General features: G+C 44.5%; 1 protein-coding gene across 2 annotated transcripts in view; it reads left to right on the plus strand.

The window, feature by feature from the left end:
• Nucleotides 1-2,039: 2,039 nt before the first annotated feature.
• The window catches only part of CHKB (choline kinase beta), a 31,492-nt gene continuing 19,570 nt past the window's right edge, over nucleotides 2,040-13,961 (plus strand). Inside the window, exons 1-2 of one of the 2 annotated variants that reach the window (XM_030215694.1) lie at nucleotides 2,040-2,346; nucleotides 8,573-8,668. In XM_030215694.1, the coding sequence (XP_030071554.1) occupies nucleotides 2,120-2,346; nucleotides 8,573-8,668 (323 nt within the window). In that variant the 5' untranslated portion in view covers nucleotides 2,040-2,119. The remainder of the gene's footprint in view (nucleotides 2,347-8,572; nucleotides 8,669-13,961) is intronic. The other variant, XM_030215695.1, reaches the window with a different exon arrangement.

Genomic DNA, 13,961 nt, shown 5'->3' on the forward strand with positions numbered 1-13,961 from the left:
TAAAAAGAATGGGCAGATTGGGGGGGGGGGGAGGGTGTTTCTGTAGGTATATGCTTATAAATGATGGTGAATCTGTTTTGGCTGTGTGTGTATTTGTAACTAGGAGAGTAAAGAGCAGGCAGTTTGAGTGGAGCAGTTTCCTAACTGCATCAAATGCTGATACTGCACCATACCTCTAACTCCCAACCTAGCAAATTTTTCTTCTCTGCCCCCTGGTGGCCTTCCTAGTGTTATCTATCTTTTGTTAGAAGATAACTCGCATTCCAACTCAGGTGACCGATTAATTCAGCTTTTCCTTATAAAAAAACAATGGTTTATGGTCTATTATACTTGTTATACCGCCTCTTGTATTGATACAGCAAGGAGATTTACGGACAAAAGTAACAAAAGAGAATAGAATAGATGGAGGATACAAGCACTGATAAAGACATCTCATCATAATGGGTGTGATATTAAAGAAAACAAACAAACAAAAATGAGCCCCTGAATTTAGGCACCAAAGTTCAATGCCTAAATTTGTCCCCTATTTTCAGTCAAGATTCCTGCTGAAAATACACTTAAATTTAGGCTTGCCATTCATTTGTCTAGATTTTTTTACCTCAATTTAAGTGCTGAAAATCCACGCTAAGCTCCTACTTTTCCTCTGCCCTAAAATCTATCCTCTTACCACTTCGCGCCTTCTGTCTCACTGCACCCTAAGCTTGGAATAAACTTCCTGAGCCCCTACATCTTGCCCCATCCTTGGCCACCTTTAAATCTAGACTGAAAGCCCACCTCTTTAACATTGCTTTTGACTCGTAACCACTCGCCTCCACCTACCCTCCTCGCCTACTTCCTGTGCACATTAATTGATTTGATTACTTTATTTTTTGTCTATTAGATTGTAAGCTCTTTGAGCAGGGACTGTCTTTCTTCTATGTTTGTGCAGTGCTGCGTACGCCTTGTAGCGCTATAGAAATGCTAAATAGTAGTAGTAGTACTTACAATTTTAGGACCCTAAAGAGTTTAGTGAAACTTTGACATAAATGTATGCACTCAGCCTGCATATATTTTCAAAAAGATGCCAAGTTAGTCTCATAAATCCTTTGAGTTACTTGCCTGTGAGCATTCTTCATGAACAGCAGGACTAGTGTGCTGTGGAGGAGTAGCCTAATGGTTAATGCAGTAGCCTGGGAACTAGGTTTGACTCCCACTGCAGCTCCTCGTGACAAGTCACTTAAACTTTCATAGCCCCTTTGATTGTAACACAAAACGGCGGTATATCAAATCCCATCCCCTTTCCCTTACAATAGCTGCCTAGGACAGTAACATCTTGTTCAGGGGAACAGCAAACAGCAGTTGCAACTGATGCAAAACAAAAGATACTGATAAAGTCAAAGAACTGTTAGTATATGTTTTTATCTATACTATTTTCAAACAGCCTATTTACATGAGTTTGGGATAGTGTGTGTGTGTGTAATGAAGGTTAATATTTAAAAGTATGGGGCCGGATTAGTGACCAATTACTGCTTGTTACACGCATCTCAGGATCACGCCATAGAAGCAACACAAGAGGCTGCTATCCACAGAATGAAGACCGTGCACGAAAACAGATCACAGCCAAATTGTTGTGCATATACTACTACTACTACTTAACATTTCTAGAGCGCTACTAGGGTTACGCAGCGCTGTACAAATTAACAAAGAAGGACGGTCCCTGCTCAAAGCAGCTTACAAGCTAAAGGTTACATATAAATCTAAAGCTTACATATAACTTGAGGACCAACGCATATCCCCCTAAATTTCCCGTATACCCCAAACCACTCTGTTCCCCTTCCCTTCCCCTTGTTCAGACTAATTACAGCTCACACCAAAACAAGCACCCTTAAACCTCTCCTACCTACCTCTTCGGTCCAGCAGTCCAGAACGCGGCTCGAAACGCAGCCGCTTCAAATCAGAAAGAGGCTTGGCCCTCAAGACCCGCCTCCCGACTTCGCCCCGCCCTCCGTCTGTCTTTGATTGGCCACCTGCAAAGGGAGGGAGGGAAGAAATTCTTAGGTTGTCGGCAGCATCCGCCGCGCGGAGAGGAGGGACGGGCTGTTGTGTTGGTAGGTCATTGTGTCCGGTGTGGTGCTTGGCGATGCACCGTGCTGTGGACGGTGCCGCCGCTCCGCCAGAGCCCTCCGGGGCTGCTGGCGGGGGTGCTGCGTTGTCGAAGGAGGACTCGGAGGCCGAGCTGCACGCGTGTGGCCGCAAGGAGGAGGTGAGTCAGGAGATGAGGATGAAGGCTTTCGACTGGTGCCGGGAGTTCCTGGGGGGAGCCTGGAGGCTCGTGCGCTTGGAGGATTTCAGCATCGCCGTTGTCAGGTAAAAGGCGGACGCGAGGGTTGCGGATCAGGGAGGATAACGGGAATGGTGATGAGATGGGTGGGGTTGGGAGCAGCTCATGTGGGCGACGGTCGAGATAAGGGATGATTGAACTTTGCTCCCCCTCCACAACCCTGGTGATGTGGAACACACGGCAATGAATCAGCACACCCTGATAATGGGAACAGCAGGGGTTTGATGCAGAAAGCTCTGTGCGAGCTGCTAACCGTAAGCTTTTGATTTAAAAAAAAAAAAAAAACAACTTTGTGGGATGTAGTATTCAGCAAACATCCAAACTAAAAATGCAGCAGTAACCTGCAGCTCTTTGTGAAATGGCCACCCCTGTCTGTGCCAGAGCAGACAGGAAGGGTGACTTTTTTTTAATCAACACTGACTAAAAACAAGCAGGCAAACAAATCTTGGTGTCTAGTGGCATCCCCTCTTCCCAAAAATGTATTTTAAAGGAGGTAGGAGCAATGTCCATTTTCCTTGAATAGGGGATATTTAAGCGACACAAATGGCTTTGGCACCCAGTGACAGAGCTGACAGAAGAAAGAGTCCAAGCATGGAAGTCTCTGGAAGACATTTTAGAGCATGTGTGAAAGTTCCTGCCACTGTACAGTATACAAATCCTTTACAGTACCCTGTGCTCCTTGGTTATTCCCATTCAAGCTAACCCTGGCCCAAGGGCTAACCATATTATTGTCTCCCAATATCTTGATGCACTTAAAGAAATTTTTCTAGACCTTCATAAAAAGATTTTGTCTGCACCTTATACTTCACACTGTACCTCAAGATCCATCGGAACCAAATACAAAATGCAGTGTGTCACGGAGTTTGGGAAGCCGTTGTTGTTACATCAGTCCAGGGTTGTAGAATCTGTTCTACAGAAGCGTAAGAGCTCAAGAACCCATTCTAATTTCCCACCAGGAAAATACCAAACTCAAGCAAGTGTTCCGAAATACTATGTTAAGTGCTTGTATTGCAGCTCACTAGTTCTCTATGACAGTATATGTATAAAGTTCTTGATTGTTTAAAAGTTATGGCTGAGTCTATAACCAGAGAGTCGGCTAAGGATCTACTCCTGCAGGATTTTGAGGACTACTCAAAAAATATGGACTAGAGCGGCGCATGACTCCTATGAAACAGCCAGGCCATCAGCTTGCTGCATGGCCTGGCTGAGAGCTGACTTGTGTGAGGACATTCGTGAAAAAGTTACAGATGCTCCTTGCACTGGAAACTTTATTTGGCGATAAGGAGATAGACTATATCAACGATGACTGCAATACTTTGACTATTTTGGCAGAGGATATCATCAAGCAGTGGAATTCATTCTTGGAGATACAATACTTACTATCAGCCAAAGAAATCCCATTTCAATTACAGAAGATATTCATATAATAAATCCTACTCATTTTATAAACAATTGCGACAGCTTAGGCAACAACCTGAGAGAAAGTCCAACAGAAATAGGAAAATGTTCAACAGCAATCTTCAAAGCCTTCTCCTGCTTTTTGACAGTTAAGCCTTCACTCACCTCCCAGTAGGAGGTCAATTAACAAGCTTTCTCACAACTTGGAAACTTATTAACTCAGACGCATTGATAACTGAGCATTGTCAGATCAGGCTACTGCCTCAGCTTTCTTTCACTCCCTCCTCTATCAACAACATAATTTTTTCAGGTTCCTCACTCCCATTGCAGCAGGCTAATGGAAGAGGTTTTCACTCTTATAGAAGCCTAACCTTTTAGAACATCTTCCTCATTCAGTTTCAAGTCTGGGTTACTATTCCAAGTACAGTGCAATCCGCTTAAGTGCAAGGGTCTGGGAACAAAGAAACATATGCAGTTAACTGGAGCGTGCACTTAACCGTTGTGACCCAAAGAAGCTTGACATCTGATAAACATATGTACAGTACTGTTTTATATGTACAGTGTACAGTCTCCATTAACTGATGTAAAACAGTCTCCGTTAACTGATGTTAGGCTTACTTGAAGTAATCAGTCATAGTCCTCTGTACACTTTTGTGTCTGTGAGTTCCATAGACGACGTCTGCAAGACGGTAAAAACTGTCATAGCACCGACATCCAGTGGCCTCCAGATAGGCCCACACGGTGTTGGACTCTCCAGCGCTTTTGCGAAAGTGACAGGAGGTTGTTGAATTTCGTCAGCATGTGCTTCGCTGCTCATTTCATCATCTGTTTCATCATCAGCCGTTGCCTGCGTGTAGACACATATCTGGACATCAGTGCTGTCGTCAGCTGTTTGTAGATCGTAATCAACAGCTATGAATTGATGAGGCTGGGATATCAATAGCCTATTCATCTGATGCATTTGCAACAGCTGCATCTGTTTCGTCCCTCTCCACATCCCTAACAATGCTTGCCCGTGTAACTTGATTCCAGGCTTCTTTCTGCATATGTAGGGAATCCAACAGTGATAGATTACGAGCCAGTTCAATAGCACGTTTATCCTTGCCAGTCTGGTCATCCATAATGCTCATCAGACGACATAGCACAAGAGCCCGATAATGTTGTTTGAAATTGGCTATTATGCCCTGATCCATAGATTGGATCAGAGAGGTAGTGTTTGGTGGCAGGAAGACCACCTTGACGTTAGACAGCCTGACATCACTGTGTGCAGCACAGTTATCACAAAGCAACAAAATCTGACGCTTTTGTGCCTGCATTCTAGTGTCTAACTTCTTTAGCTACTGCTTCCAAATTTCCCCAGTCATCCATGAATTTGCATTAGCCTCGTATGACACAGGAAGTCGCTTAACATTCTTGAAGCAACGGGGCTGTTTGCTCTTTCCAATGACGAGGGGTTCCAACTTCTCACTCCCATCCATATTGCAGCAAAGGAGGATCATCAGTTGGTCCTTCGACGTTTTACCTCCTGTAGTTTCGGCTTGGTTGAATGCAAGTGTTCCATCAGGAATCGCTCGCCAGTAGAGACCGTTTTCGTCAGCATTGAAAATGTCACGAGGTGCAAACTCATTCAAGATGGTAGGAAGAACTGAAACAACCCAATTTTCAGCACCAAAGTCATCAGTGTCTTGTTTTTCACCATGCTGTTTCTTGAATTTTATGTTGTTCCTCTCCTTCCATCTTTCCAACCATCCAACGGTGGCTTTGAATTCAGTTAGTCCAAGACTTTCAGCTAGCTGATTAGCTTTCTCTATCAGCAGTGGACCACTGACAGGAAACTGTCTGCTCCTGACTTGAGAAAACCACCGAAGAAAAGCATCTTCTACCTCCTCAGCTTTTCCCACCCGTTTTCGTTTCCATTGTGGATTTGTATTGTTTTGCCAGTCTTCCAGAAGCTGGTATTTCTGCTTCAAGATACGTGAAATTTGGCTGGGATTGACCCCATATTCTTTAGCAATAGATGCTTGACTTTCTTTGTTTTCTAATTTTTTAAGAACTTCTCTTCGTTCAGCCAGTGTTAAAGTCTTACAGTTGCGTGATGACGACCCCATTGGACACTCTAACAACATTCTTTCGCTTATTGCGCCTGTGGCAGTTAAAGGGGCGGTAAATTTGAAATCTTGTTGGTTGTCACGCGCCAATCGGCTTCCATGTTCCGTGCACGCTTATGCGGAGTCTTTCCTGCAGAGGAGCGGTCTTAAACCATGCATATAAGCGAATCTTGCACTTATCGGTGGTGCACTAAACCGAAGTTTGTCCCCATAGAAATTGATGGCACCAAAAACGGGACCGATGATATCTGTGGCCACTGTTTTACCCCTAATTCCCAGAGAGAGCTTACAGGCTTACGAATGGTGCTTAAAGAGCAAGACCTTTATCGAGCCTGGAGAACTCCGACCATAGACCTCTTTACTTCTCCCATAAACACGAAGTGGCCCAAGTTCTGCTCAGATTCCAGATCAGTACAGGGTGGAGGATGCTTTCTCAATAGACTGAAGTTCCTTTGCGCTTTTCCTCCTTTTCCAGTGGTAGCCAGAATAGTATATAAAATCTAGAGACAAGCCCAAAATCATTCTTTGTTGTTCCAGGTTGGCCCAGACAGTCCTGATATCCTTCCCTTCACAAACTATCCATTCAACCACCAAGGCGTCTTCCCCAGACCAAAGACCTTATTATACAGAATGACAGAGATCTGCTTCATCCAAATTTACCTTCCCTTGCTCTCACAGCGTGTCTTCTACACGGGACATAATGAACGATTTTTCCTTTTCCCCATCAGTACAAGGAAAACATTTTAAAATGGAATCGTTTCTCCCACTGGTGCCAGTCCAAGGGTCAGAATCCTTTCAGCTTCTCTCTCTCCCACTTCTTCGACTATCTCTTACATCTCTTGAATTCGGGACTGTCAACAGACAAAAGTCTCATCTAGTTGCTTTAGTGGTTTACCATGATTTTACTAATGGACGACCTTTAACGAGGAATCCAAATACAAAATGTTTCATGAAGGGTCTACATAATTTGAAGCTGCCAATAGAACCTCCGACTCCAGCATGGGGTATCTTAATTTAGTACTAAAGCAACTTACTTTACTGTCTTTTCGAACCTCTCCCCCAAGCTTCAAATAAGTTCCTTACATGGAAGGCAGTTTTCTTAATAGCCATTACATCTGCTCGTTGTATCAGTGAAATCAAGCCTTGGTAGTCTGTCCTCCTTTCATGCAGACTTTGGATAATAAAGTTATTTTTAGAACACATCCTAAGTTTTTGCCCAAGGTGGCTTCTGTTTTTCACTTGAATTAGCCGTTGGTTTTACCAGTCTTCTTTCCTCCTGTGCATTGATCAAGGCAGGAGTAAAAACTGCACTCCTTGGATTGTAAAAGTTTTGCAAATATGTCTCCAGCATATAAGGACCGGCCATCTCAGTTATTTCTGTCGTTAGATTCTAGATGAAAAAAAGTTCCCGTTTCCAAAAGGACGCTTTCTTCTTGAATTGCATTTGTTTTTGTTATAACCAAGCTCAGACTCAACCAGTGCTGCACATCATAGCACATCACTTAAGAGTGTGGGCAGAGACTACCAATTAAGGGAATGCACTCCACAGGGTCAAGTGCCATTTTTCAAAATGGCAGTACCAAAGGCAGGAGCGAATGGGCATCACTCCTACCTCCAACGTATGCTTGCGAGGGGAAGGGGGGGCACATGCCACTAGACCCCAGGGAAGTTTGTTTTCTTTTTTATGTTTAGGGTTGGGGCCACTAAAGGGTTGTGGATTTGATCTTTCTGTGGTACAACCCAGAGGCGTAGCCAGACTTCGGCGGGAGGGGGGTCCAGAGCCCGAGGTGAGGGGGCACATTTTAGCCCCCCCCCCCCCCCCCCCCCCCCCGCTGACGACCCTCTCGACCCTCCCCCGCCGTTGGCGTCACCTACCTTTGCTGGCAGGGGACCCCAACCCCCGCCAGCCGAGGTCCTCTTCTTCCTTCGTTCTGAGTCTGATGTCATGCACGTTGTACGTGCAGGACGTCAGACTCACAGAAACAGAACGAAGCCTTGCGATCTGCAGGGTTTCATTCTGTTTCTGTGAGATTGACGTCAGGATGTCAGACTCGGAAATAGAACGAAGGAAGAAGAGGACCTTGGCTGGTGAGGGTTGGGGTCCCCCCGCCAGCAAAGGTAGCAGATGGCGGGTTGGTGGTGGGGGGGGGGGGTCGAGAGGGTCGTTGGCAGGGGGGGTCCAGGGCCAAATCTACGGGGGCCCAGGCTCCCCATGGCCACATGTAGCTACGCCCCTGGTACAACCAAGTCGGTTAACATTTATTTGCATTTTCTTTCTCTGTTCCTGGTGGACTCACAATCTTAAGTTTATGTACCCGCGGCAATGGAGGGTTAAGGGCCCTGATTACAAAGGCCTGTTAGCATTATTTAGTGTGTGCTAAAAATTAGCACACGCTAACTTTGTAGATGCCCACAATATTCCTATGGGTGCCTACACAGCACATGCTAAAGAAAGCAAGTGCACCTTTGTAAACAGGGCCCTGAGTGGCTTGCCCAGAGTCACAAGGAGGCTAGCGGGGAATTTTTTTCTTAAATGTTTTGGGGGGGGGGGGGGGGGTCATTAGACACTGGGGATTGATGCAGAAAGCTATTGAAGTCAGGGGGCTCAGGTTGGGTGAAGGGAAGAGGTGCTGCAAGACACCCATTCCTCTCAACCAATCTTTCTTCACTGGCCCAGACTGGCAAAACGGTTCTTGCATTCTGTGCACATCAAAAGCTTTTTTTTTTTTTTTTTTTTGCAATGCAGGGGAATAAGTAATGACCACATTACCATTCATTTTAATGTGGCTACTAAGCGAGGTAACCCCCGAGCTGTACCATTTTCTGCGTTGTGCGGACAGAGGCAAGTGCATCGACCACTCAGACACTTCTGCGTCGACCCTAGAGAACTGCTGCATTTAAAGCAGCAGTAAGGCAGGTCTCAAACTAATAAGATTAGACCAAAATCAAGTTGTTGCTTTTATTTATTTATTTTTTCTTCATTTTGTTCTAATCTTTTTACAGGGATTATTCACGGTTGTAAAACAAGTCTGTGTAAACAAAAAAATGCATTGTTATTGTATTTTCTTAATACTTTTTCTTCACTTCTGAAGCTAACCTGCAATCATTTTGAAAAGATGTTGGGTTTACACCTCCAGAAAGGCTGCCTACTGCTCTGATCAAACACCTGGAGAGAAGAGAGATCTGTGCATATTGTGAAATATCCATTTTCATGATTCTAGTATGAGTTGTACTATTAATAATTGACCTGCTTTAAAAATAAAGTAGATCAAACCAGTAGTCACAGGTCGCTCTAAAAAGCTTATCTGGATTTTAATAGGTCTCATGAGTTTGTTTTCTCACTTGTTCCACGTTCTGAGCACAGAACAGACATAGTAAATAAAATATACAGCAAGCAGGACACACAGCCTACAAAATAAAACCACATAGCAGCATCAAGATAGCCAAGAATCAGATTGAATTAAGCATCAAAGAACCACCGTTGGATAAAATTAGATTAAAGCTTGTTTAAAAACAAAACCTCGGTTTTTGCTCCCCATTTTTCATGTTTTAAAAATGTCCATTTGAGCCTCAGTTCAACCTTTTTTTTGCTCTATTAATGGTGATTCCTATTGTATGCCTATGTTTTGCTGCAGAAGACCTTTTTGACTTTTTGTTTCAATAAATTTTTATTAGGTGTATCAAATGCAAGTAAACAAGAACAACTATAACATAATACACCATAGAACCCCCCCCCCCCCCCCCCAATAACTTGCATGACTTCGAGGGTCTTTTACAAAGGCACAGTTGTGGTTTTAGTACGCACTAAACGCTAGAGACACTCAGAGAAATAGATGGGTGTGTCATGTTTAGCGCACGCTAAAAATTAACGAGCGTGCCTTTGTAAAAAGACCCCTAAGGTTTTATTTATTGGTTACATTTGTATCCCACATTTTCCCACCTATTTGCAGGCTCAATGTGGCTTACATAGCGCCGTGGGGCGAAAGCCTCCTCCGGTGAAAAAACAAATATAGAGTGATGTTATTTTAAATGAAATAGATGTGTACGGGCACATTAGGGAAACATAGAGAGGGAGATTATATTAAGTTCCTAACAAGTTTGGGTTTCTTTGAGTTGCTGGATTCAGATAATTAAGTTGGGTCATTAGGATATGCCTTTTCGAACAGGTAAGTCTTCGGTGATTTCCGGAAGTTGAGGTGGTCGTAGGTATTTTTCACGTATTTTTGCTCCCCTCCCTCTACTTCCACAATACACACGGACACTCTGTTGGTTTTGCAGCATATTCCTTCATCTCATGTGACCATTGACATTTTTTAACCAGTCTCTTCTATGACAGCAAAAATTATATTGATCAGCTTTGTACCACAGAGTTCAGTGGTTAACCTGGTTCTGTACTCTGGATACACTACCCATATTCCTTTCTCCTGTCAAGGCAGTTTGAACCCGACTGAAGCCTAGGACCCATGTGTGCTTTAGGCCGGGGTGGGGGGGGCTACTGGAAGCCCCATCACTGCAAATCTTGTGGTATGCTTGATAGCAGTCAAGAGCAGTGGTCATCAACCTTGCTTCTGTTGTGGCACACCGGACAGATAAATGTTCTTGCATGTGACACACTGGACACTAAAATTCACAGAGGAACAAAGCACACCTAAGTATTTCATTGATTAAAGTTTAGTTTGAATTTGCTCACCCTGTATCAAAAATCTATATGCTCATTTGTCATACAAAAAAACCAAATATATGTTAAATTCTGGTGTGACCTCGGTTATAGCAACAAAATCCCTCCGCTGCCAGATACTGTGAAGCAGCACAAAAACCTGCAAATATGCTACTTATAAACTATTGTCAGACCGAGCCTCCTCTCACGGCAGTGTTCACTTGACAGATAACCTGTAGCCAGACTCGCTTCTTCCAATTCGCTTCTAGTGCATATATAAATGCAGTTGTCCAAAACACCTTCCGGGAGCCAGTTCCCATAAGAACAAACAAAAAAAAAAACAAAGTTCAATCCAATCCCTTATGTGCCTTTATGCAGCTTGATTAATCAATTCCATTCACTGCTCCACTTTAATCCAGCTCCAACACAGCTCACTTTGGCCTGGCCTCAAAACACAGTTCACTTTAGCCGGGCTTCAAAAGATCCACCACCCTCATCTGTCAACATTTACCTCCTGACATCCACCCACCGGATCTCTGTTGGCTACTGTTGTTTTCCCTTGGGCACTTCCAGCAGTCACTCTTCTCCCCCAGTAACTCCTGCTGCCACCTCCATCTCCTCCACTAATTCTTCTTCCTCTACTTGTTCTACCTCCTCTCTTTCCATACCCTCATTCTCCACCCCCTCACTCAGGTGTTCCACACTCTCTTCAGCTGATTCCATTTCCCAATCAAGCTCCTCTCCTCCCTCCTCTTGAACCTGGAGATTTTTCCTGTCCTGATGCCTCCTATCTTGCAATGCCTTCTGGGACCTGTAGTTTCCCTGTTTCTGATGCCTCCTATCCTGCAATGCTCTCTGGGACCTGTAGTTTCCCTGTTTCTGATGCCTCCTATCCTGCAATGCTCTCTGGGACCTGTAGTTTCCCTGTTTCTGATGCCTCCTATCCTGCAATGCTCTCTGGGACCTGTAGTTTCCCTGTTTCTGATGCCTCCTATCCTGCAATGCTCTCTGGGACCTGTAGTTTCCCTGTTTCTGATGCCTCCTATCTTGCAATGCGTTCTGGGACTTGTAGTTTCCCTGTTTTTGATGCCTCCTATCCTGCAATGCTCTCTGGGACCTGTAGTTTCCCTGTTTCTGATGCCTCCTATCCTGCAATGCTCTCTGGGACCTGTAGTTTCCCTGTTTCTGATGCCTCCTATCCTGCAATGCTCTCTGGGACCTGTAGTTTCCCTGTTTCTCGCACTATATAGCAAACAGAACCTATAGACTACAGACCTGCAACACATTCAGGGGCTGGAGGCAGCAGTTATTATTGGGGGTCATAGGGAAGCAGAAATGGGGAGCGGTTGCAGGGATTTCAAGAATCTAACTCTCAAGATTGTGGTCTTCCCAGCTTGCAGGCATAATGGTTGTAAAGAACACAGGCTTGCTGTCTACACCAAATTTCTTTTGTGAGACACTGGTTGAGAACCACAGGTCTAGAGCATTCTCAACAGCAGCGCCAACACCGTACAGCAAAATACTACTACTACTATTTAGCATTTCTATAGCGCTACAAGGCGTACGCAGCGCTGCACAAACATAGAAGAAAGACAGTCCCTGCTCAAAGAGCTTACAATCTAATAGACAAAAAATAAATAATGTAATCAAATCAATTAATGTGAACGGGAAGGAAGAGAGGAGGGTAGGTGGAGGCGAGTGGTTACGAGTCAAAAGCAATGTTAAAGAGGTGGGCTTTCAGTCTAGATTTAAAGGTGGCCAAGGATGGGGCAAGACGTAGGGGCTCAGGAAGTTTATTCCAGGCGTAGGGTGCAGCGAGACAGAAGGCGCGAAGTCTGGCGTTGGCAGTAGTGGAGAAGGGCACAGATAAGAAGGATTTATCCATGGAGCGGAATGCACGGGAAGGGGTGTAGGGAAGGACGAGTGTGGAGAGATACTGGGGAGCAGCAGAGTGAGTACATTTATAGGTTAGTAGAACAAGTTTGAACAGGATGCGAAAACGGATAGGGAGCCAGTGAAGGGTCTTGAGGAGAGGGGTAGTATGAGTAAAGCGACCCTGGCGGAAGATGAGACGGGCAGCAAAGTTTTGAATCGACTGGAGAGGGGAGAGGTGACTAAGTGGGAGGCCAGCAAGAAGCAGATTGCAGTAGTCTAAACGAGCGGTGACAAGGGTGTGGATGAGCCTCCTGACTTTTAAATTTTTATTTGATAGTAATAAGGGATTAGGTCAAGAGCAGTCAGGAACTGGGGAAATTGTAACCAGGAAACGCTAAGAGGATGGGAAAGGGAAAGTTTTGAATGTTGATTTCATTTGTGCTGCAATTCTTCTCCTTACTATTAACTGCAAAAAAAGTGCTATGTATATTTTGGTGACGTTGTCATTTACTTCAGTGTGATGAGATTGTGGCTCTATAACATGAAAACCGCTCCAACCCCCCCCCCCCCCCCAAAATGCACATACTCCTCGCATATATCACCAGTACCGTTTCAAATCACTCACACCAACAACCCTATCTGTAATGTGGCAGCAAGGTAAACAACACACCTACTGGAAAAACAGGGCAGTGCCCATACAACCTTCATACTAGGATACCAAACCTTGAACACATACAAAGAACACCAAGTACAGGGTCGAGTAATGCAGGTTTAGAAATTAATGTGGACAAAACCCCAAGAAGCAGAGTCTGTATGCAGTGCACCAACAGGAAGAGAACAGAAATGGATTTTGCACAGCGGAGGAGAAACTTATCAATAACAAAATAGGCACATTTCCTAAAAGAGTGAGCTGAAAATCCTGGACAAGCCCAGGGGAAACAGAAGGTCTAAGTGCAGCAGTGAGAGCTACTTTGAGCTAGGGGTGAGAGAGAGAGGGAGGGCTGGGGATGTTTGCTCCTGCATGTGATCACACAGAAACCACGGCACAAGCACACAGGATTTCTAAAGGAAAGGAAGGGATTAGAGATGAATGGGATGGGCAGGTTGGATAGATCATATGGTCTTTATCTGCTGTCATCATCTATGCTTCTGTGTAAGACACAGTCAAAACCTTCTCCAAATACGAAATATGGTTGACCACAAATTAGAAATGTATGATAAAGTGGCTTCTTGTGGTTCCATGTCACTTTGCTCATTTAAAATTTGTGGTCAACCATATTATGTGGTGCAAAACTGGAGAAAGAGAAACATGCATTTCTGATGATCCCTAGTGCTGAGCCTCTAGTCTCCTGGAGCAGAAGTATATTTTTATAGTAGATGTCTCAGCCTAAGATTCCTGATTATCCTGAGTATTAGCCTCAATGTTGCACCACAAGTAAAATAACAGATGTCCAGTTGGCCTCATCCTCTGCTGAAACTACTATTCCCTCTTGCTGTCTTTCCCATGCCTCAATCTCGCTTACCTGTCTCCAAGCAGCAGTGGCTGAAGCCACCGTGATTCAGGGAATATGCAGGCTTGGCACTGGTACCATGGAGGCATATG

Source organism: Microcaecilia unicolor, chromosome 10 (genome assembly GCF_901765095.1).
Source record: "Microcaecilia unicolor chromosome 10, aMicUni1.1, whole genome shotgun sequence".
NCBI lineage: Eukaryota > Metazoa > Chordata > Amphibia > Gymnophiona > Siphonopidae > Microcaecilia > Microcaecilia unicolor.